This window comes from Barbus barbus, assembly GCF_936440315.1.
Source record: "Barbus barbus genome assembly, chromosome: 50".
Classification (NCBI taxonomy): domain Eukaryota; kingdom Metazoa; phylum Chordata; class Actinopteri; order Cypriniformes; family Cyprinidae; genus Barbus; species Barbus barbus.
In genome coordinates, this window is record NC_136728.1 from 13,639,251 (window position 1) to 13,665,416 (window position 26,166).

At 35.9% G+C, this 26,166-nt stretch overlaps 1 protein-coding gene across 4 annotated transcripts in view; it reads right to left on the reverse strand.

The window, feature by feature from the left end:
• Positions 1-13,080, reverse strand: part of dnajc24 (DnaJ (Hsp40) homolog, subfamily C, member 24) — a 71,773-nt gene extending 58,693 nt beyond the window's left edge. For 2 of the 4 annotated variants that reach the window (XR_013784099.1, XR_013784100.1), the window contains exons 1-5: positions 12,997-13,076; positions 12,568-12,679; positions 7,753-7,891; positions 3,468-3,536; positions 3,273-3,388 (exon numbers count right to left, since the gene is read on the reverse strand). Coding sequence is in view for 2 of the 4 variants with exons in the window: in XM_079414566.1 (XP_079270692.1) it covers positions 3,255-3,388; positions 3,468-3,536; positions 7,753-7,891; positions 12,568-12,675 (450 nt within the window). In the remaining 2 variants the exon portion in view is untranslated. Of the gene's footprint in view, positions 1-1,147; positions 3,389-3,467; positions 3,537-7,752; positions 7,892-12,567; positions 12,680-12,996 lie in introns of those variants that run through there. The other 2 variants (XM_079414566.1, XM_079414567.1) reach the window with 2 other exon arrangements.
• Between the last annotated feature and the right edge of the window lie 13,086 nt (positions 13,081-26,166).

Genomic DNA, 26,166 nt, shown 5'->3' on the forward strand with positions numbered 1-26,166 from the left:
TACCTTAATGACATTTTACTTAAGTACAAGTAAAAGTACCAGTCTAAAAATCTACTCAAGTAAAAGTAAAAAGTAGCTCATTTAAAATTTACTCAGAGTAAAAATGACTTAGTTACCTTTTAACAGTGGGAGGGACGCAAAAATGGGATAGACCAAGGGTGTCATACTCAGCTCCTGGAGGGCCACAGCCCTACACAGTATAGATATCAGCTGGATCAGCTGTGTTTAATTAGGGTTATATCTATACTAATCTAATCATTTAGGCTTATTTGAAAACTACATGGTATGTGTGTTGGAGCAGGGTTGAAACTAAACTCTGCAGGTCTGCAGCTCTCCAGGAACTGAGTTTGACACCCCTGGGATAGGCCTATAAATCTCAAACTAGTTGTTTTTAATTAAATGAATCAGTTATTTGGAATAATAAGACATTTGGGCTGTTACTAGGCAAATTAAATCAATATCAACAAAATTCATCTTTGCAATGCAGAGGAAACACAGAAGCTTCATCTGAAGTGGCATTTAGATGCATTTACACACTGTTTAATGCAGGACATGAATGCATTTAACCTGCAGTAACAAATGCAGAAATAATGTTTGATATACAAAAAGACATAAAATGTTGAATACTCATTAAAAAAAAAAAGATATGTGTGTATATATATATATATATATATATATATATATATATATATATATATATATATATATATATATATATATATGTATATATATATATATGTATATATATATATATATATATGTATATATATATATATATATATATATATATATATATATATATATATATATAAAAAAAAAAAAAAAATATATACTTTAAATGTGAAATTAAAACCGCCAGTAGGTGTCCCCAAGTCACTGTTAATAAGTGAGTCATTGCGACTGAACCGAATCATTTAAACAGTTGATTCATTCAGGAACGAAACACCCTCATGCTGCTCAGAGACTCAGAACAGTGCAGTGGCTGTGTTTGGGATTCATTTTGTTGTCGAAATAGAGCAAAAACAGGCAATACAGTGTCTAAAAGGCAAGTCTCTTAATTAACTTCTTGTTTATTGAACTGTTGTTAAAAAAAAAAAAAAAATCTATATGTAATCATGCTGATTTTTGGAGAAAAACGACAATCTTCGTGTGATATTGATTTATTATATGAAATTATATAAATATACATTTTCTGCCCCTATATCTTCAATTTTTTATCATTTTAAATGCATTTTAACAGACTGAATCACGAAAGAACACTCTAAATGCGCGCGCACACTAGTCTAATCTTCACGGCACTCTGTAGGAGCGTGTTGTTTGGTTTTTGGCTAAATACTGATAATGTCAAATCGCACATCGTTAAAACAACAATTACGATATTATCGCATATTATTGATATTTGTTATCCTGCCCATTATTCACTGCAGTAGTTTCCAGGGAGCGATTTTTCTTTTTTTTTACGTTTTAAAATGTAGCGAAGTAAAGTACTTCAAACAAAATGTATTTAAGTAAAAGTAAAATTACAGATTTGAAAAATTACTTTAAAAAGTAGAAGTACACAAAAAAGCAATTCAATTACAGTAACGCGAGTAACGTTAAATGTAATTCGTTACTTTCCACCTCTGCTTAAAATATGTCTGTGTCATTGTTCTGTGTCAAGATGCACACCTGTAATGTTTTCTTCTAAGGAATTTTTGTAAAAGTTGCTTGAATATCTTCATTTAATGAAGGCCTAGTCTTGGCTTAAGCTAAGCACCGTTTGTGAAACCGGGCCATAGTTTTCTCATTGCTTAACCCAAAACTAAATATACACAAAAAATCTGATCTATTTTTATGAAACGCTGAAATAGTTGACCGAAATTATATATAAAAAGTTTACTGAAGTGAAAAAAAAATATTTAAATAAAACATCATTACCATGCAAATTATTATGAATTATTAGAATTTGTTTTGCATCATCTACAGTCATATACACAGGCGTAAAGGGACAATCATTCAAATGAACACAGCAGCTTTACTGCCTGGCCAGACCCACATGTGCATGCTAGGTTAAAAGTTAGATCCCCTCAAAAATAGAATGATGTCTATCATTGCACTATAATGTGTTGTTGATCCTGTCTGCACATATAGGGGGGACCGAGGACTTAATTAGAGCTTTGACAAGCCCACTCTCCAAAAGTGATGAGATTATCCGTAATTGATGTCACAGTCGATTACAGTTCGGTCCATTGCCGGTCCACTGGCAGGTCTAGCCTCGGTTCAGGCCTCAGGACATTGATGAAAAGCGTGGTTTTGCCCCGATCAAGCTGTTTCTACTGTGGGACGACAGATTTTAGCAAACAGTCTAATGACTGTTTGAAGTTTAATAAAGCCATGACCCTATTCCAATGCCGCAACCTTGCGGATCCCCCCAAAATTGAGTGGACCGGAGAACAATAAGGCAAAGAAAAGCTCATCATTAACTGGAGGGCTTTTTTCAACCAGTGATGTGTGGAGGCAGTTTGTGACTTCATTGTCAGAGGAGGAAAAAAAGTGCATTTATTTACATGCAAACAAAGTTGACAAGAGCTAAGAGGTTACTGAGCCGCCTGGTCCTCGCAATCACAGGGGAGTGAAAGGAGGGGGCTGGGGAGCAAACAAAGTTTTTTTTTTTCCTTTTGGTAAGTGTCTGGTCTGTAAAAGAGCACGTCTAGCTCAGAGGAAACAACCAAAGGGCTTTCTGAGACGGTGAGAGTCTAGTGTGACCCAATTCTGGAAACCAGTTCTGGTTATTTGGTGATGCACTTGCTGTAAGGTACATGTGAGTGAAAATATTGTGCCCTAGCACAAGAAAAGAAATGGATAATGGGAAGGTTTTTACAGTGTAGTTGATTTGAACATCTACACTCCAAAAAAAGCTGGGTTAAATACAACCCAGTGCTGGGTAAATATTGTACAGAACACATGCTGGGTTGTTTTCATCCAACAGTTGGGTTAAATGTTTAACCCAACCACGGTGTTGTTTTTAACCCAGCATTTTGAGTGTATGTGTATGTGGAGACCATTAAAAAAGATCATTAAGAAAGAAATGTCTTTTGAATTCATGAATAAATATTTAATAAATAAATAATTTCTCACTGCTGCCACACATTGCTGAGTTATGAATGGGGTTGACTTCCTGTTAAAATCAACCGTGTGTCCATAGAATATGTCCCATTTTAAAATAGCTAAATAATAGTCCAATAAGAGAATCTTGCTGAACATATCCAAAAGTGTCATGTAACCTTCTTAACTTCAATGCTGAGCGAACAGGAATCGCAGCACACAACCGTTTCCATTTCTTGTAAGTCATCCTTCTCTAAGATGAATTCTCCTCCACAGCGGCAGCTGTACGTATAACACTCAGTGCCTGAAACAGAAGAGATGCTTTGTAAGTATAACCCAGACTGAAAATTAACCAGTAAACCGCTTAAGAACAGAGCACCAACCACAATCCCAGTTCATGTCATCGAGGGTTATACGAGCGTCCACTGGCCAGCTCTGTTTCAGTTCATTTGCTGCAGAGAGAAATATAATATGAAGATGCAGTCAAATTGATGTCTGAGTCCAGTATGAATCAAGCAATGAAAGAATATGCTATTTGTCTATCATGAACAAACCAGTATTTCCTAAAGGACCTCTTAAGAAGTAATTTTAACACCACATTTTAGCATAGCATATGGGAATGCAATACATTATGGCTAATACACCACTAATAATATTAAATAAATAGACCTACATTTTTGACAGAAACGTAAATGATTTTTTTCTCCAAATCATACTGTGCATTCAATGGATGTACAGCTCTTTTTTTAAAAGGGATAGTTCACCCAAAAATGAAAATTCTGTCATTAATTACTCACCCTCATGTCGTTCCAAACCCATAAGACCTTTGTTCATCTTCAGAACACAATTGAGATATTTTTGATGAAATCTGAGAGCTTCCTGACCCTGCATAGACCGCAATGCAACTACCACATTCAAGGCACAAAAGTATTCTCGTAGCTTCATAAAATTACGGTTGAACCACTGATATCACATGGACTATTTTAACAATGTCCTTACTACCTTTCTGGGCCTTGACCTTGGTAGTATCCTTGCTGTCTTTTGAGGGTCAGAGAGCTCTCGGATTTCATAGAAAATATCTTAATTTGTGTTCTGAAGATCTTACGGGTTTGGAACAGTGAGCAAATAATGACAGAATTTTCATTTTTGGGTGAACTATGCCCTTAACAACATACCGATTCATCAGCTGAAAAGAAAAAAGAAACTTTCAGTTGACAAAAACTCCATAAAACAATTGTTAAAAAGTTGTGCGTTGTGAAAATTACATGATCTAGGACCTTTAATACAATATATTAAATTCAATAAGGCATCTAACCTGACTAGGGTCTATATTTCAATGTACTCTGAAAGCTACATTTTATTTACCACTTGGGATTGGTAGTTACCACCTGCAGGAGAGAAAGAGTGTCTGGAAGATTCAAAGCATCTGTAAAAAGTTTCCAGAGCAATCCTTGTATGTTGAAATATTTAAGCAATAATCACAGAGGATTGGTGGGCCGCTGTTCCACTTATAAGACATTTAGAAAAAGGGAAGCTGCGAAGTCATCTGAGGTCATTTAGAGTGTCTTTCTCCTACTGCTGCTATGAATACACACAAATGAATTGTCTTAAAATATTCATTGAATATTCAAGCAGGGAATGCTGGGCATCTCAAAAGGCACTACTTTAAGGGCGGCTAATAAGTGAATTTAAAACTAAAACTGTGTGTGAAAAAGTGCAATATGACAATTAATTGTCAAGAGGCCGAGAATGAAATTAGATCACGTCGCTTCATAATGAATTGAGGAATCTAAGATGCGACACTTCCACTTAATGGTTCTTATCCCTTTCTGGCAGCCTGTCTGAGATACTGGCAATTAACAGGTTTGAGAGCAGCGTTTTATCATGCTTTCTTTTAATTAGTTTAAAGGAATGTCCTAAGTAGGTGCCATTTCAGTTCTTGCAACTAATTTACATCATTCATTCCCTACAGGTACAAAAAAGAACTTGATGAGACAAAGAAATGAGCTCCGTTTTTGAAATTAGTAGTCTGATGTCTCCATGTACCTCAAAAAATCTCATTTGGATATAAAATAAAGCAAAATTTAAATTTAAAATGCCAAGTAGGAACTGAATGGAAGATTTCAGTTATGCAACCCAACAACTCAATTAATTACCTCACACTATTCAAAGAGTACCCCCAGAATAACCTCCAGTAACGAATGCATGACTATCCCTTGATGCATTTCTGCTCAGTCATTAAATCAGAGATGCATAAACTGATTAGAGGCATAAAGACTTCTCCTATGACAGTAAACACAAGTAAAATGCTATCTTCTCATATTTTAGGAATAAGACTCATGAATATTAATGACTGAATACATTTCTGATAAGAAGGGTGCATGAATATTTATAAATACTATATATATTTTGTAACGGCAAAAGGTTAAGCCAATCAGACGTGGCCTTTTAAATAGAGGCCAAAGTGTTTGACAGCAAACCATGTCTGTTCAATATTGACACACATTTCAATGTCTAGTCAATGACTGCAGGGCAGGCTACTTAAGTTGGATGGGGATTAGTGTATCCTTTGAGCTGGCCAGAATCAATCCCAAACTTAATTAAAGCAGACCACATAGACTTGAGTAGAGAGCCAAGATTAATTTTAATATCCCCTTAGACTAAAATATAAACAGAGTTTGTTAAATGATCTGCGCAGACTCTTTTCTTCTAACGATGCACCAATATTTATATGTATCAATAATTATTGTCATGTTATAAGTGAAGACCACTGTCACTGTTAAAATTCTATACTACAATGCCTGATAAAATAAAAAAATTAATAAAAATAAAAAAGAGAGGAGGTGGGAAAGGGAAACGCCTTCAAGCCGGGATTCGAACTCAGGACGTCTGTAACGCAAAGCCGTTATATGTCGGCACACTTGCCCACTAGGCTATCAGCGGCAACCATTTTGACATTTTTTCTGTTTTAAATTTATGAGCATTGGAAGCAAAGGTCATTTAAATGTAAAAATAAAGGAAAAGAGCATTAAATTAAATATCCAATATCAGTCAATAAATCCAAATTGGTGGATAACGATCAAAAAAAAAAAAAAAAAAAATCAGTAATAAAAAAAAAAAAAAAAAAAAAAAAAAAAAAAAAACAGTAATATCTGCCAAGAATCAATATGGTGTGGTTAGATATCATGCATCCCCTACTTTTTAAACTTACAGAATATAATTTTTTTTTTATTTTGTGTGAAAAAAAGAGACCACAAAAAAATTGCTCTCTTATTATTTCCTTGCATTTCCATGTATATATTTATATTCATATAATTGATATTTAGAAATATTTTAAATGTATAAACCTAACATTTATTTTTCTTAAATGTATACATGCACGTGTGTATGCTTATATATACATAATAAACATACACAGAACACACATATATTATGTAAACAAAAGCTTTTATTTTGGATGCGATTAATAGTTTGACAGCACTAGTATACGAACTTGCAAGCTCCTTGAGGACTGGTATATTTTCAGACCCCTGCTTTACCTTACTTGTAAGCCAAAATATATGTGATATATAATAGTTATTATAATATCCTATCTAAAAAAATGTATAGTTTTCTTTCTTTTTTTCAATTCATTTTCAAATATTTCTACAATAAAAGGCAAAGCTTTATTTAACACTTGCATATGAAATCAAAACAAAGCATGTCTGATGTGGGAAATAAAGTCACTGCATCTAATTGAAGAGGTCAACTCCATCACTCCTGCACGTGCAGCCCAGGCGAGGTCTGGCTTTTCTGTGGACAATTCTGGACAATTTCAATGTCAATTCTGTGGCTGTGGCGATCTATGTTAGCAAGTAGCTGCGCAAAGTGTTTCCCCCCCAAAGGCGATGCCACAGCTCCCCAGTTAATGGTGCACAGGACCCTGGATGTACACTTATTGAAGGTCCTAATGGAGGGCTAGGGGGAGCTTTTTCCTTAGGCGAGAGAGGAGAGAAGCAGACTATCACTTCATGTAAGAATCGGCCATGTGTGACAGACCTGACCTACATTCTCTCGCGATCTCTCTTTATTGCCCTCCTTCTCTGCTACCCACAATTCTCACTATCCTCTTCTGTAAGGAAGCATCTGTCCAGACCAAAGACAACAGCTCTGTTTTCATTCCTTCCTTTGGTATTTTAAATATTTCAGACAATTTTAGTTGTCTGCCCCAAAGGGCTAGTGACAAATCTTGTTTATGCTCTGAATAGAGTTGTATCAACACTGACGAACAAAAATGAATGATACATTTTTACATTAATTTGCTGTGCATTCGCAAAATTGAAGCCGGTTACATCTAAACATAATTCTTCAAAAATTGTCTAGTACTCTTTCAAGAGTGGATGAAATCAAAATGGGGAGCAAACAAAAGTATTATGGGAGGTTACTATGAGATTAATTAGCAATCCCATTTGCCCATTTTATTTTTATTGCCCATTTTATTATTCAATAGTCAAAATAAATAAATAAATAAAAACGCAAGCATGGTCGCTTAGCAAAAGCATTTACTGAGCTTTTATGAAATTCAATAAAACATAGCCCATCTAAACAACTAATTCCTCCAAATCTCTTCAGTCAAGTATGGTTTCAATACTTGAGAGCCCATGAGAGAACAGACTGGTGGGAACGTACCCCGTAGCTGAAGGTTGTACTCCTTCCTGCTCTCCTCATTACTCAAGATCTTCCAAGCTTGGTCAACATCAATGAATCTCTGCAGGTGCTGCTCCGCTTCACCTTCTGATACGCCCAGCCTCTGCTTGTCCGGGTGAAACTACCAATCAAAATTGAGCAATGAGATTGAGGACAATCATGCTTTACTGAAACTATTACACATGGACATTTACGTTTTATTAAATCACAACTGAAACTGACAATTTGACTGGAGATACAAAAGATAGACTAGAAGAATGTAAACAAAACGACAGTTGACGGAAGTTCATGGGCAATTTGCTGATGGACTAGCCTTGCTTTTGGACAATTTAGCAGTGAAGGCAGAGCATGGATACTAATACGGACAATGGTGCAAAAAAGGCAAAATATATATCAGTTAGGACAGATGTGTCTTCTCAATGACGAGGCTAGACAGAGTGGATGTTAGAAGGGCAAAGGGTGCCTCCTTCCTCCAGCCAAAAACACTAATGCGATCTCCACTTTGCATCCTAAAATATGACAGCTCATACCGTAACATCACAGCTTCACTAAAATATATATTTTTTTTCTTACCCAGAAGTCTAATGCAGCCCCCAAAAGTGAGCTTTAGGGGTTATTTTGACAGTCCCTTCCAGCCTGGATGGATTCTTACAGTATAGAGTTATTCTTCTCCTTGAGGAATCTACAGAGCGCAGGCTGTGGCTATCGATTAGTGGGGGTCGAGGGTCAGCCGAGCCGCGGGGCTCTTCATTCGCCCACTGGAGAAGAGCAAGGTTGAGAGGGGCAAACGGAAAACAACTTAGATCCTTTCGAGCAGGCATTCAACCAAACTCTGATTATGCTCTGGCACAGGCGAGCAGAGCATTGCATGTGTGTGTTTTTGTATGGTCGCTATAGTTCAGAAGCTGCATCGCCGCCAAAGTCGGGTAATGATGCATGGGGTGACACTGGGCTACAATAACCGACAATCCGGGGCAAGCCAATTACTGTCCACAGCGATTAAATTTTTAATTTTAAGTAACAGGAAGACTGAATTCAACTAATCATTTCAAGCAATTACGTTTAAAACTAATTAAAATTTAAGGGCGCCGTTCTCCGTTGTTTCCCGTTCATCCCCCCTTCTCTGTGTTTTTGTTGATGTTTTCACTTTGTTAATGGGCGGTCAGAATGCAATGAGAAAAGCAAATGCAGCAACAAGCCAAAAATTAACTTCCTGATTGAGAGAATCATTAACCGTTTCTTGGCGTTATCACAGTGCGGGTGAAAGAGGGCAAGCACTCAGCCGCCTCGAATATGAAAAAGAGGGGCTGATGAGCTTTAACTGAAAGAACCTTAAATATATTGTCGTAAATCATTCATTGGGGCCATCCAAAAGATGGAAGGCTTTTGGGAGCGAGTTCAGTCCAGTACTAGCATTTTCACACACCACTATTACGTACTAAGGAGGATTTCAAGTTGGTAAAATGCAAGAAAGCATCCTTTTTCACTCAAATCCTAGTTTAATTAAACGTACCAGAGTAAAAAAAGGACATTAAGATTTGGAACTGCACAGGATACCAGCTAAGAGGATTAAATCGATTTGTGTTTAGGACGCTTCAGATCAGAGGATCAGAGAATGACCAAAGCTAAATAGCTAAAGTGAAAACCTTATCTGTAAGTGAAACTTTAAATCAGCATGTGCAAAAATTTCTAAAGAAACCAAAGCCTTATGTTTAGATATCAGAAATGCTGTTTTTATTTCAGTGGTAAATCTGAAACACCACCTTTCCTAAAGTCCACTTCTATTCTCAGCCAGACCAGAAACAGAAAAACAGCTCTGTTCCTGAACCCTGAGAATGGTCGCGCAAGCTTGGCAGCACAATGTCTCAGTTACCTCCAGCAGGACGCCAGATTCTGCCAGAGAATTAGACTCTCTCCCCAGTGGCGGAATCGGAGATAGGGTTTTGCTTCCCTCTACTCTTTGTAGGTAAGCTTGAGGAGTCAGGACCACAGGTGTGAAGTGCAGCTTAGCCCTGGCAAACACATACCGCCGCTCCACAAACATCTCCCTGGGTAGTCTTTTGTCAAATAGACAATCCCTGTGAACTGGGTTTCAGGTCTGTCGTAACTGAGTGTTTGATTTAGTGTCTGATGGAAAGATGAAGGAATGCTGGGCTGAATGTAAAAATGACATTTTTTATGAAGAAAAATGTGTGTGTGTAATATATATATATATATTTATAAGACAAAATCCTGTCCAAAATGACTTATTTAATTTCTTAAAAATGTCCCTGGTTGTATTAGGCATGGTTTATTAATATTCTTTTTCATAATGACTATTTAATAGATAATATATGTTCATAAGTTTGGGGTCAGTAAGAATTCTCTTATGCTCACCAAGGCTGCATTTATTTGATCAAATCAGAGTAAAACAGTAATATTGTAAAATATTATTAGAGCTTAAAATGATTGTTTTCTATTTTAATGTATTTTAAATGTAATTTATTCCTGTGATCACAACACTGAATTTTCAGCATCATAACTCCAGTCTTCAGCGTCACATGATCCTTCAGAAATGCTGATTTGCCGCTCAATAAATATTTCTCATTACTATAAATGAAAACAGTTGTGCTGATTAATATTATTCTTCTAGATCCTATGATGAATAAAAAAAATTGTCGAAGTACAACATTTATTTGAAAAAATGTTTATATTAGAAATGCCTTTACTGTCACTTTTAATCAAATTAAAGCATCCATGCTGAAAAAAGTATACTTTATTAAAAGCATACTTTTAATTTCTTAAAAAAAATCATAATGGCCCCAAACTTTTGAACAGCTGTAATGTTAAAATATATTAAATATTTCATGCTATACATAATTCTGTCAGAAACCGGGCAGATCTTTTTAAAATAAATATCTGCTTATGTCACATACCTACTGTAAAAAAATATTTTTCCAAGTTGTAAATTAAAAAAATTATTATTGGGGTACATTTTACAAGAAAAAAGTATTTCAGTCAAAATGTAATGTTTAATTCAACGTTACTTTCTAATTCCTTGTAATTAATTTAAAAGTATTTCTGAGAGAAAATTATTTCTACACCCAATTTTTTTTATGTGTATCTCAGGGAGCAAAATTTCTGAAACCATTAGCTTGATGTAAACATTAATGCTTACTATACTGTTTTCCAAAGTTTTCTCAAGATGCATTCTGATGTGACAAACACTAATCACACATTTCCTATGGTGTTACTCTACAACTTCCAGTCTGCGTGGCTCAGGTACTTGTCATAAATGCATAACACAACGAGAGGCTGGTGCTCGGTTGGAGCGGCCCGTCCTCCTGCCCCTCTGGAGTTACACGCTTTAATTGCTGTCTCTTTGCACGCATTGTAAAATATTCATTTACTGGGGCTAATGGAGCTTGGAGAGCAGGAGCACAATATAAAGGGCTGGGCAATTTGGAGCACTCGCCAACTCTAACAATACATCATCATCTCTCAGAGGCTGCGAAGGGAGCACTGCCACATCCTCCGCTGGGCTCTAGTATGCTGCCTGCAGCCGCTCTCTGCTTCAATGTAGAGGGAGGAGAGGAGACAGGGGGCACAAAGGCTACTACCATCACACTACTGCCACCTACTGTCAGGCTGATCTGACAGTAGACTGAATGAACGCAGGACACTGAACGACTGCAAACCGTATTACAGCAGTATGGATTGGTTTAAGCCTGGGGTTACACTGGTAATGCAAATGGTGTGGTTGATTCTGGATCCGTAAACTGACTCCTGTTCAACTGTCTGGCTATAATATGAAGAAACACATATCATTTCTATCATGAAACACTGATTCATTTGACTTGGATCTGAAGTTTTAAACCATCAATTTCATTACCAATCACTTTCCTGCTGTATATTGCGTAAGGCGCTGGTCTGGACTCTTCAAACTGCTTCTACAAATTGCACGGCACACATCCTGATTGATCGACTGGTGTTATGTGATTGCTGTAATTAAAATGGGTTTGGGATTAAACAAATCAGCTTAAGTATAACTTGACTGGGATAAGTCAACCTGCAATGTGTATTAATGAGAAATACTGATGCCATTGATTAATTGTGCATATGTTTTCAAAGCTCGTATTTAGCAAGAACAATTTGCCCTTGGAGGAAACTTTAATGGGAGAATCAAGCATAATCTGCATAATCTTTATCTCGGTATGAATTTTATCACTATGAACTTGGTAGACATGCACTGAATAACATATTAGACAGCATTTATGGCAGTGGTTCACACTCTTTTTGATTCCAAAGCCTATCATTTTTCAAGACGATTTTTAAACCTATGAGCATCGATATATTAAAACAAAAATACTAACAACAGCAATTAATTTTGTGATTTCAGAAGTTTCGAAAACTCTTTGTTGGTCTGCATGACTGTTATATATGGGACCAAATCTCCACATTACGGTCAGGAGTGGGTTTAAAGTAACCCATGAGGGGGGAAAAATGTACATATCATATTTTGATTGTTTTATTGTTTATATGTTTTTGAAATAAGTCTCTCATGCTCATCAAGGCTGCATTTACTTGACCAAAAAAAACTGAGTAAAACAGTAATATTGTAAAATATTATTATAATTTAACTTAACTCTTTTCTATTTTGATATATATTAAAATGAAATACATGCCGAAGTTACGCAGCTCCATTACTCTTCAGTGTCACACGATCCTTTAGAAATCATTGTAATATGTTGACTTGCTGCTCAATTATTAATACTGGCTCTTATTGTCAAAGTTTAAAACAGTTTTCTGAACACCTACCATGAGGATGAGTTTCTGATACTTCTGTTTCAGTTCTTGTATGCCATCTGTTGGACAGGCACCCAGTATTGAGTACCAATCTTTCTGTGGGCCACTAGAATCTACCATATTCCTGAAGAATACAAACAAAAACAAAAAATGCACAGGAAAGCATGAATTATGTGTTTACAACAAGAGGTAAGTGCAGGACGATTCGCTATCTATTTATTTACAACATAAACACACCCATATTTAACTCTGTAAAGCAATAATTAGTTAATAGTCAATAGGTTTAGAACATTTTAAACTGTCTTTAGTAGTCAGTTAGTGAACAAGATGTACTGTACGCCACATATAACTAACGTAACAGCATACAAAGCGATAAAAAAGTGTAATGTACATATATATTGCAGAATAATATTGTATAATTATACTGTCGAGCTTACTAACCTACAATAAAGAGGGTTTTTTTCCGTTTCTATGCAGCTGTCATGAGAGTTGGCCTTTCCAGTCCATGCTGCTTCCCGTGTGAGCGTGTGCCTCGCTCTTTAACGCCCTGACAGAAACAAGTATGATTTAACAAAAAGCCATGTTTTGTAATTAGATATATATGTAAACTACAAAAATTGGGCAACAAATCATTTGTACTTATGTTTGTACTTCAACAATTAAATGTCTATGTTCTGACATCCCACTGCTCTCGAGATGGCGGAACTCCTCAAATTAAACGTTTCTACACGGATGCTTTAGAGAGAAACACACTGCTGTATCTGTGGAAACGAAGGCAAAGAAGCTTTTTTGTTTGCAGCTTGTTAATTTCTGAGTATATTTAAAGCAGACTTTTTCAAACTTTATTTTTTGTTTTAATTAATTTAACAATTTAATAAATAATAATAATAATAATAATAATAAAGATTCTAGAATGGTTCCTAATCGCATGCTATTGGTATTATATGCATAATAAAATTGATTTATTGATTAATATGTGGTATTGCAAGGAGTGGAAACATATCATAGGACATGCATGAAGATTGAAATTCAGAAATACGTGGTGTATTAATACAATTACTTAATATAAATTATTTATCAGCAGAAATCCTGATAGAAAGCATGGTTTTTGAAACAAATATTGTTCAAATACAGAACTGAGCTAAATAAGAAAATGCAACAATCGTATTACAAAGGGATGTCACAAAATAGTGAGATTTTACTTTGGCAAAATTAGTCAAAACACTTCCATCTGGCAGCATATGTGTGATTGTGACAAGGGTTGCGAGAAAAGTTGGTGGATGTTTGTTAATTGTGCTGGGAATTATCTAATATATCCTGGGTGTCACAGTCTACAGAGGGCAGAAAAAGAAAAAAAATCACACGGTGCACACCTCAGCCACTGTCTCCAGCTGCTAATTAACAAAGTGTTTAATGAGCGCTGTGATAGAAGCCACATGTAACAGACAAACCAGATTGTTTGTCGATACATGTTTACTCAATTTGGGTTTATTATGAAGCAATTAATAATTCCATGATGAAATGTACTGATTTATTTTTGTTTGACGTTTCAGATATATAAAGCACAATAACAGCTGTTTGTTTTCTTGTTTTACTGATGCGTGTAATTAGTTTTTGTAATTCCACTTTCGCCTCTAGAAAATCAAGTCTGAAAGGGCAGGAAAAGAATCTGAAAAGTTGTATAGAGAACACTACAGCTTCATTACAGAACACTTACCATGAACTTATGCTAATGTGATTCCCTTTCTAAAAATATAAAGGCAGCTTTTATATACAGCATTCAAAATATGCAGCATGTCTCTTAAAAAACACTTTAACAGAATTATAAAGGCACTTGATATGTCAAACATTGCCTGTTATAGAGTCTTTAATGCTATTCGACGGCTGTTGTTATTTACAGACTCTGTAGGTGTTAACAAGAAAAGCTTTCAACTGGCGTACATCTAACCGCACTCAAATATTACTTTAATTACTGGAACTGAAAAGTAAACAAAGCAAACAGAACAAACTTTACCATGACATTGTGCAACACTTCTAACATATAATTATTTGTGCTAATTACTGATTTAAAAGTTGGGAGGAATAAAACAAAGTAATTAGCAAATAGCATTCTGATTAGTTCGAGCCTTGTTCTTGTGTATGCGTGTGATGCATAAATCCTTGAAGCACTCCATGATCAAACGAGCAAATGCGTGTCTTTCATAAATTAAGCAGGATTATCTTTGGTTTAATAAGCAAGTGCTTTATGAACTCTGCAGAAAAACTGTGCTAACAGATATACTCTGAAAAATAAAGGTTCCAAAAGGGTGCACCAAAGAACCTTTCATTGAACCGTTCCTAAAATAATTTTTCTTATTGTGAAGAACAACTGAATAATCTGTAATAACTTTGGTCCATTGTAAAGAATCTTTTGTGCAATGAAAAGGTTCTGTGGATGTTAAAGGTTCTTTGTGTAAACATAGATGGGGTTTACAGCGATGCCATAGAAGAACTTTCTTAGAAGAGCCATTTATTTCTTAGTGTGCAGAACATATTAATAATCTAAAGAACCTTTTGCGGAAGGGAAAGGTTCTATGGATGTTAAAGGGGTTGTGAACTGAGAAACCAAAATTCCCTTGATCTTTTGACATATTAGAGGTCATTGTAACATCCTGTAAGTTTCAGAACTCAAAACTCAGTCGTTAGTCTAAAAACTGCTTATATTAAAGGCAGCGTGGCAAAACCACAGCTTTTGGAATGTTCTACTCTATGATGTAATAGTGTGGTTAAGCACCGCCTCCGCAGAAGAAGATCAATGCTTGCACCGCCCACCAATTCGCTCATGTAGTGTTTACAAGAGAGGCGAACGCGCAGGTCTATGCTGAAACCAAATGATAAAGATGGCTCTAAAGACAAGATGCTGTTCAGTGCCAAGTTGTGGAAAACAGTGTTTGCGTTGTCTTCCTTCTGATCCCAAAGTTAGGAAAGAGTGGATGAGCCAGACTGCGTCAGTAAGAACTCAGTCCTTTGTTCACTTTATTTTACCACACATTCGTTTACAAACAAGGCACAATTCGATGCCAGATTTTCAGAAAGATTGAAACTAAAAGATGATGCTGTGCCGAATATTGGATCTGACAAACTGTCATGGTAACCATTGCATTGTCTCTTCTTACAGAACATCTGATATGTATTGAATTATTTATGTATTTTTTACCTAAATCACAGCAGCGTCCATCTATGAGGAATGTATGATATCAAACATACACAACTATTGGCCAATCATAGCAGTGGGCGTTTACTTTTACAATCCTATTCAAACAGAGCGTTATGATGAGGGTGGTTTAAAAACAGGACAAAATATAGCTTATTACTTCTAAATGATGGTTTTTTTAATGTAAAAAACTTGATAACATTATAAGTGGGCCTCAGAGAACAGTACATAATAAAAACAAAGGCAGTTCATGGACTCTTTAAATATTCTTAATGGAACCATCGATGCAAATAAGAAATCTTGGGTTTTAAGAATGTTTGCTCCTTGAATGGACACGTTATGAAGACGTCTAGAAGTCTGTGGTTGAAACGGTTGGTGCAAGCTCAGTTGTGAATAGTTCATATTTTGTCAAGAAAAATGAAATTTTTTGAAAGAAAAAATATTTTATCCAGTTGTAATGTAATGGTGTAATGGATGTAATGGATGTGGAAGTCAGAGATTATGAGTGATCAGTTTGTTCATTGACCCAGAGTTGAATTTCACCCTGAAATTTGGCTGTAGGAAACTGGCTGTTCCTGCTGTGTCCATAACTCCAGAGATTCATTTTTAAAACTGTGGGCCAAAGAAGCTGTAGGTTACCTCCAAAAGTTGTTAAATGCTCAAAATAAAGAATATTTTGGCTATTGTGAAAAGGTGACAAAGCATTTTGGTTTCCCCAAATAACCTTCCTAAAATAATCATTGTTTTCTTAGTCTAAAGAACATTTTAATAATCTAAAGAAAGTTTTTCCACGATAAATAACCTTTTGTGCAATTAAAAAATTTGCATTTGTTGCCAGACGAAATGAGGTTTTGTCTTGTTGTATTGCATTCCTTCTGTCCATTTTGTCCATGCATGATCGGGACTAAACAGGAAGGAGTCATCAGGTGCGGTTCATTGTGACCCTCACCCCCGCCCTGCACACTCAAACATATTCATCTTCACCAGAGAGTGCGTGGGTAGCTGGAGTCTCGCAATGCCAAGGCGCTAATTAAATGAGATGAAGGGCAATCCTTTGTTTGTAATAGCAGACTGAAAATGAAGCTATTGATCCTGTTGAAGTCAAGCAGTCTTAATTAAAGGATACACTGCAATGTATTGAAGCTTCTATTACTCCCATAAGTGTCATTTTTATCAAAATGTTTGATGTTCAAAACAGGCTTATTATCATTAATGAAACCCTAAACAAAAAAAACAAGGATTTTCATTACTTGCACATACACAAATATTAAAGCTGAAAACAGAACACATAAAAATTAAATAATTCACAATATTTACAAAAATCCATAATATATCAATGATACTAAAACAACAAAAATAACATATTTACATACAGCCTACATCCTCAGCTTCATACTGTATCTCATAAAACTATGATTATCAGCAGTACATTTACAGGTATTTACAATTCATAACATAACCATGGGTGTTTTTCAACTACAGGGTTTTTTAAAATTATTTTTATTAAACCTAAAAACTAAATTTCTTTGTATTATATTACAGTCACATTATACCTTGGAAACTTTTAAACATGTCATTTGCTTTTGCTACTTTTAATGACCTTTTCAAATTAATATTTAAACATGCCATATTTTTACTCTGGTCCCCGGTACATTCAATTTTAAAATAAGATATTTATAATATTTTATTATGTATTTTTATTATATTTATAACTATAATAATCTACTGTAATTAAAGGGTGAGATACCTAAACCATTTCAATATTTATTGTGTGATAATGGTTGTATACAGATGTATATATATATATATAATGGGACATTGTTAGTTCACAAATAAACAAGTGTTTTCAGGAAGTTTCTGCATCTCAAAATTCCTTGCAGACCTCTTTGATATGATACATCCACCAACCAACACCTCTAATGACACCATTTTTCCTCTGCAAACTGTTTACAGGCCATAAAAACACTTATTTACTTCAACCGTGCCACACTAACCACATCAAATCAGCAGTTCAAGACTGAGGTTCCATGCCCGGCCATTAGTATGAAAATTATCCCCGTGTTTGTTTGCAAAGCACTCCAGTGGCGAAGAGGGACGTGTTTGAGTTCCTTGTGTGTATGTCTGCTTGTACTCATCATTAACATAGGTGAGGCTCTACGCTGCCCCCTGAAGGGTGCATTGAAACACCCTTTCTTCTCCATGAGTACCAACCACTTGTAATTCAAGTAGAGCGGGCAGCTTTGTCCCTCGGTTCATTGATTGTTCCCGGTCGACAAGGATGCCCCCTAAATCAGTCTGAACGGAGCGCCCCCACCAAACAGACGTGAAAAAGAAAAAAGGGAAAGAAGATCCAGGAGAAGAAAGGAAAATACAGTCTCTATGTCTTGGCTGTGACATCCTGGTTGGAGAGAGGAATTCAAGGCCTTGAATGGCTGCCAAGCTTTAGGGTTGCTGTCTCCGTCTACATGGGGGGCCCTTCGGTTCATTCTGGCTGTTAATTCAAACACGGTTTACTTTCAGGGAGGGAAGTGGTCCCGGATAATGAATGTTGTTGTGGATGCGTGTCGCACCTGAGATGACACAGAGATACCACGGCAGAACGCAGCGCTGAAAGGAGTTCAAGTGAATGATGACGGATTAAAGAGTTATATCTCAGCATGACACGCACTGTACTCACAAGGCCTCGCCGGTTAATGCAAATCTACCACAATGGCTTCCCCCGCGAAAGGGGCTTTGACCGACAGCAGTTTGGCAGGGAGCCACAAGCGAGGCAGCACCCCTGCCAACCATCATTATCCATGAGGTGAATTCCCCACCAGTGGGCCGTCCCAACCGACCCAATGCTCTGAGCTCTCCTGGAGGAGGTAAGCTCAGCCCAGAAGCACTCGGCGCTCGTATTTGTTTTTCAATGGGAATACCGACCACATGGGGAATGCAGTCAAAGAGCTTTAGAAAGTACAGACATTTGGGAGTATTCGTACTGTTTAGAAACTCTACCAAAGAAAGGGTGTTTTCCATTCAATTAAGAGCAAGTGGAAACCACATAATCCTTTTCCTCTCCAACTTGTTTTCACTTAATTGAGTTTGAATCGTTTGAATTGAAAATAGTGGACACAATTTTGGTAAAAAAAAAAAAAAAAAGTTATATTTTGAAGAATACAACAGATTAAATGTCTGGGAGGACCTTTTTCATTATTTCCATAAACATTCAAAACAGTAAACATTGTAATATAATATTTAATTATTATAAATATTATTAGTAATTATTAGTAGCCTAATTGTAATGTAAAGCCAAACACATTTATTATAATTAGAAATATATATATATATATATATATATATATATATATATATATACATACAGGGTCTAAAATTAACAGTCACCATGCGCCAAATGCGAGTAAAAATCAGCGTTGGCGAGCAGATGTAACAGTGTCAGTCGCCATATAACAATGCAATGTAGTAAAAACAACAGACAGTTTTTAAAGAGATTCACTGTTTCTGACGATTTGGCCAGTTACCTCGTAAACGTAGTCTTAAATGAGCTATAAAGTGACCGTAAAGACTTTCGAGAAAATAGGATCCGCGTCATGCGCATCAGGTTTTAAAGAGACAGCGCTGCTAGTAAAGTCTGTCATGTGATGTAAATCAAAGAACAAAAGAAAAATAGAAATTACTCAACTGCTCTAGCCGCTGATTAACTTTTGTAGCTGAATAAGATTAATCTGTATAGTTTATGCATATACAATTTATGGTTTATGTGAAGATTGTTTTAAAATCACTTAATTTCAGAGCATTAAATAGCTATTAAAAATAATGGCTTTCAATTATACTTACCTTACTGGGAGAATGGAATATGTTGCCTTGGGAGAGGCTAAATCCGAGACATATAATGTCTCCTGTGGGGTCCCTCAAGGCTCAGTACTTGGCCCGATTTTGTTTGTATTATATATGCTCCCTCTCGGTCATGTCATCAGCCGGCATGGAATATCATTTCATTGTTATGCTGATGACACTCAACTTTATCTTAAGATCAACTCATCCTCTTCTGCTGCCCTGTCATCTTCCATCATGGCTATTTGCTTGGAGGAGGTTGAGGCCTGGATGAGTCAAAATTTCCTGCAGTTGAATGGCTCAAAAACTGAAGCCATTCTAGTAGGTACCCCTCACCAGATCCAGACATCTGTAATTTCAAGTATTACTTTTTCTGGCCAAAATATTTCACTCTCAACATCAGTTATTAATTTGGGTGTTAAAATGGACTCTCATCTTACTTTTGAGTCTCATGTTAAACAACTGTGCAAGACTGTAATGCGCTCCTCATCGGGATCCCTGGCAAAAGCCTACAGAAATTGCAGTACATCCAAAATAGTGCTGCCAGGATCCTGATGAGGGTACGGAAATACGATCATAACGTCTCTCTCCTCACTCATCAGTGCATCCATGGCGATGCCCCATCTTATCTTAAGGAACTCCTTACTCCACAATCTTCCAAACGTACACTCCGCTCTGCTTCAGCATATCTATTAAAAACTCCCAGGACTAAGCTTCGCACTATGGGAGATCGGGCTTTCAGCTGCTCCGAGTTTGTTGAATGCCCTCCCTGATCATTTGCGGACTCCACAACCTGTCGATGTTTTTAAAAGTGGTCTCAAAACTTACCTTTTTAGTAAAGCTTTTAAATGAATTTTTTTTATTTTTTTTTTTTTTTAAATAACATTTTTATTTTAATGTTTCTTCTTGCTTTAATCTGTAGCACTTTGGGATTCTGTGTGAATATAAAGTGCGTTACAAATAAAATGTATTATTATTTATTATTATAATGTTGAATGGCTATAATTAATAGGTAAACTTGATGGAAAATGCATGTAATAGAGACACCTGTGGTATTAATGCTTCATTAATAATAGGCTACTTTGTAAAAATATGGCATTAAAAACTTATTTAAAATATACTATCTTTATGTTGTTTCTACATTCATTTGGAGGTTCAATGTGAAATTATGACAATATAAATATGCGATTAATCATGATTAATTACAGAGAAATGTGTGATTACTTTTTTTAATCGATTGACAGACAGCACCAATGTTAACCTTTTATAGATTTTAAATTTCTATTTAATTTCTAATTTTATAGGTCCCCCAGATAGAGATCAGGATGGCCCCCACCCCCTTGGCCCCCTTCAAATTTTCTGGTCGATAATCCGGCCCTCAAATGAAGCTAATTGAATAGCCCTGCTCTTATCTGTTAACATGGGTCCGGAAAAAAAATATGCATCACATTCGCACTGCAAACTGAGTATGTGTGAAACAGGTGTAACACGATGGACTGCTCCGTTTGCCGAAAACATACAAAAGAACATTTTTAGGACAAAAAAAAGATAAATCAATAAATACGTTTGTTGTTTTTTTCTTGTAAGTAAAGTAAAGGACAAATTAAAAACATTGTAAATATGTTTAGTCATTGTAGCTGTAATAAATACCAGTAAAAAAACTTTTGGCCGGTAAATTTTATCAGGTCACCGGCCATTGGCAGGTATGGCAAAAAGTTAGTTTTAGGCCTTGTATATATATATATATATATATATATATATATATATATATATATATATATATTAGGGCTGTCAAACGATCAATCGAGATTAATCGCATACAAAACAAAAGTTTGTGTTCACATAATAAATGTGTGTATATGGTATAAATAGCATGTATATATAAATAAAAACACATATCTATATATTTAAAAATATGAACATGTGAATATATATTTATAATTATATATAATTTATGTTATCTATAAATATAAATATTTTATTTATAAAAATAACATGTTTTTCATAAACATATGCATGCATAGGTGTGTATTTATATATACATAATTATTATACACAGTACACATTTATTATGTGAATACAAACGTTTATTTTGTATGCGACTAATCGCAACTAATCGTTTGACAGCCCTAATATATATATATATATATATAATGCAAATATTAAATAATTATACATATAGACATATGTATAGATAATTAAAATAGCTTATACGTGTAAATTATATTTTAAATCTCGTCTTATCTTGTGTGTGTGTGTGTGTAAATAAGTTTGATAACACTTTACTTAAAGCCTTTATGTATAATGCATTATAACGGGTTATTAGGGTATAATGCATTACATAATGTGCGCTGTATCTTGTCGTAAATGATTATAATCAATGCATAGTGTAACAATGAAGTGTTATAATGTATCAACTGTGGTTTCAATTATTCATGAGATTGCACAATGTATAAGGTGCATTACAAGGCATAATTAATGCATTAAAACTACTTTTATAATGCATTATACATAAAGGCTTTAAGTAAAGTACTACATAAGTTCTATTCCCATATAGACTGAAAAGTGCTCCAATTTTACTTTTTTTTAAAATGACCAATATTACAGTCAAGCTTTAACGTATTAGTCAGGCGTTTGATGAGATATATGAATGCTTTCACATTCTCTTCCATGCAAGTGCTGTTATATTTAGTTGTTCCTCTCCAAATGGGTTGTGCATGAGATCATGTGCTATTTATCCTGGCCCAGGAGACGCCCAAAAACGGTCATCTGCCATCTTACAGCCATGTTTATTTATGAGTCCTTTTCTGGGTGCCAAGTTTTCCGGGCCGGAACTTCTGTGCTGCAGCTGTGTTTCCTTGGCTGGCTTTCATGGCGACACGCACGGCTGTTCTCTGAGCGCCCCAACACTGAGCGTGGTTGGCACGGCCCAGCGTAACTTTGCGCTCTGGCTCTTTGCTGGATCAGCAAGCTTTACCTAGCGAAATCTGCTGCTAGCGCTATGGGCTTTGACTGATAATCAATCTTGCGTGCCTGCTCGACAGTTGTCACTGGGACAGAGAGGCGGAGCAGGTGGCAGATGGGGCCTGTCTGCTGAGAGAGGAGACGCTAGGTGAGCCCAGGCCTGGCCCAGTGCAGAGAGGTGAACCCACTGTACAGATTTAGCTCCCTGCTCCACAGAGGTTCAGAGAGGAAAACTGGGAACGTGTAGGTGTTGTTAACCAGGGCTTAGAACTACACTAACACAAAAACCAACAGAGGCCTCGTGTGAATGATCTATTTAGATTTTGGCCTTTATTTTAGTTGTTTCAGAATTGGATGTAGGGAGACCAGTGCTAGATGTCATATGGGGCTGTTCTCAGTAAGGTTTTGAGTTAAAAGTCCAATTAGTATGTTGGTTTCAAAACTTTTTTAAATTACAATGATTTTTACTATTACAATAATCTTACCATTACAGATGTTAACACAATAAAACTGTATTGACATTAAATAAAGGATCAGTTATATAATGAAGATAGATATTGACTGAAAGTTTGAAGTTTGTTGTCAGGAAAAAGGTAATCAGGTTTTTGAATGACTTTTAAATCTTATAAATGTATAATATCGTACACAAAATATTTTTTGGCCAAAATTATTTGATATTTTTGTATTTTACCTTTTACATTTTTGCTGTTTTTGAAGTGTTTGGAGTTTAAGAATTGTTTTACTGTTTAAATTTGGCTACAAAAAAAATAGCTGTGTGTTTGTGATAAATTCATTAATTTTTTTTTTACTTCAAATCATTGCTTCCAGCTAAAATATGAATCCTCTATCAATTATATTGCTTTCTCCAGTGAAAAAGTCATATTGTCTGAATCAGAAGAGAAATACTGTAAGCACAGATCAATCACCGTTTACAAGCAAAGACAGTACAAACTATTTCTAAACAAATATGTTGGTGTATTTGAACTATTTCACTGGAGAAAGCATTATGATTAATTATGGACTCGTATTATGACCAGTAATGACAGTTAAATGCATTAATGATGGATTTGTTTCTTTCAAAAGCCTGCATCTTTTCACTTCACAAAATGTTAATTAATGGAGTGCAGTCTTGTGGATTATTGTGATGTTTTTATCAGCTGTTTGGACTCTCATTCTGACGGCACCCATGCAGTGCAGAGTGGTGATGGATCAAATGAAGTGATGCTGAATTTCTCAATTTCTCCATTTTCATTATAGGGTTAACTAATTATTTATTTAAATACACATTTAAAAACCTACCCTACAATATGGTTTATAATGATTTAACATCTACATTTTCTCACAACATATTTAACCACTCTTCACTGCCTTTTTATTACTTTATGTACTATATTTAGGACTATGCATTTATTAAGGATTTTTTTGCATATTTAAGCATATTTTGTGACTGCACATATTTTTTCTGCCACTGTACTGTCAAATAAATGACTTTGTCCTTCTATCCTAATCATTTTTAGTTTTAAAATGGAAAAAAAAAAAAACCCCACAAATTCCTGATTTCTTGTTATATAAAACAAAAGCTGGTTCGCCTGCATTCTGTTCAGCGCACTAATAAAAACACACTTCCATACTTTCTCATGAACCGTGGAATCAAGGTGTGGGAAGAAAGCACACGCGAGCCAGCCACAGGTGCGAGGTGTGAGAAAAGGCCGAGCTGTCAGCCCGCGTTTTCCACTGTTTGCTCACGGAGCTGATGTGTTGTGACGGGCTGTGATTGACACTGGGAGGTGTGACTGGCGCGAGTCTGTTTGCTGGGCGGAAGAGGACGGGTTTACATCCGTCTAATTGCTGATGACTCCTCTCGACGGAGCGCGGGAAACTGAGGCGGAGACAGGTAGCGCGCTAACACTCCTCCTCGCGTCAAGCACGGGCTCGCGTGTAATTGCGCTGTCATTTTCTGTACTTCAGGACGAGTCTGGGTTGCTGTTAAATGAAGCACGGGTAAACGGGAATGTTCCCACCCGCACAGTTCGACATCCATGTTCGGTGAGAGAAGGGCAAAGCACTCCAGTGAGGCGTGATTAAAAAACACATCCATTCACTTACCCGACCTTTTTTCTTAAAAACAGAAGGTGCTGATGAAATAGATGATTTGGTAACACTTTATAATAACTTCCAGTTATAAGTCATTTATAAGTGATTAGTTAATGATTAACTAATCATTTACAAAACATTCATAAGCGATTAATAAGTGATATGCTAACAATTTGTGTATGTTTTGTTAATTCATTTAAAAGTCATTTACAAGTAATTAGCTAATGATGAACTAAACATTTACAAAACATAACTACATTCACAAATGATTAAGTAATATGCTAACGATTTATAAATCTGTCATAAGTTATCTTTATAAATAGCATCATGAAATAATTAAACAGATCCTTAATGGTTAATAGTTACTAGTTAATATATTATTAAAGCTGCCATAGAATGCATTGATACAGTATTTTAAATTGTTCTCTGATATCTACACAGAAGGTATGTGGCTTAGGTAAGGGCAAAAAATCTCCAGAAACGATTTTACATGTCCATTTACAACCCTAGGATTTCTCCCTAGAATGAAACGGTCTGTTATTGGCTTATTTGGCAGGGTCATGAATAATAATGAGCTCTGTTCTGATTGGCTGTTTCACAGTACGGCTCATCAGCAAGAAGGAAGCACAGGGAGGAAAATATATATATTTAAATACTTTCTCTCGCAGTAATATCGTCGGGTAATTATACTGTATATAAAACGCAGGCATCAGGGAGCCGTTATTAATATGCGAGGCATTGAAACTGCTTTTGAACGATCCATCGATCGCGTTATAGTTTCACTTTCAAGAGACGCGATCACACAAACTATGTTTACATTATGGAGCAACAGTACTTACCACACATTTCACAAGATCAGATGCTTGTCAGTGGTGCTCAGGATCTGTAAGTCATTCGCCATCATCCTCATCTCTCATTATGTCCCTTTAGTGGCTCGCGTTATTTGCTTTCTGTGCCTTTCTGAATACAGACACCAACCCATCCCTGCACTTCACACCCCCTGCACGGCCTGGAACATAAAATTTATTTTGTTATTTTCGCTGTTGTCCGCGCTTGTTTATTTACAATATTTATTTATTACCTGCAGAGCTTCTGATGGTTCGGCCGGCTTAGAACAAGGACGGGTTTATGCAAATGTTGGGGGCGTAGTGATCCCGACTGTTGCGTCACAGTCGGTGTTATGTTCTGATTCGCCTGTTTTTCAGTGGTCTTTTTTAATCACGAGATTTACATATGAAGGAGGAAACTATGGTGTTTGAGGCTCACTGTATGTCATTTCCATGTACAGAACTGTTATTATTTAAATATGCCAGGGTAAAGACAGTTTTTCATTCTATGGCACCTTTAATCACGTATAAATCATTGAAATGTCAACATTGTACTATTATCTCAATAAACATTATAAATCATTTACAAAGCTTTCTGCATCCCCTAATCTAAAGTGTAAACTACTCATCAGTTGTAAATGTTTTACAAACTTTATGGTTTCCAGTCGTGTGTGCGTAAATATATATATATATTCACAA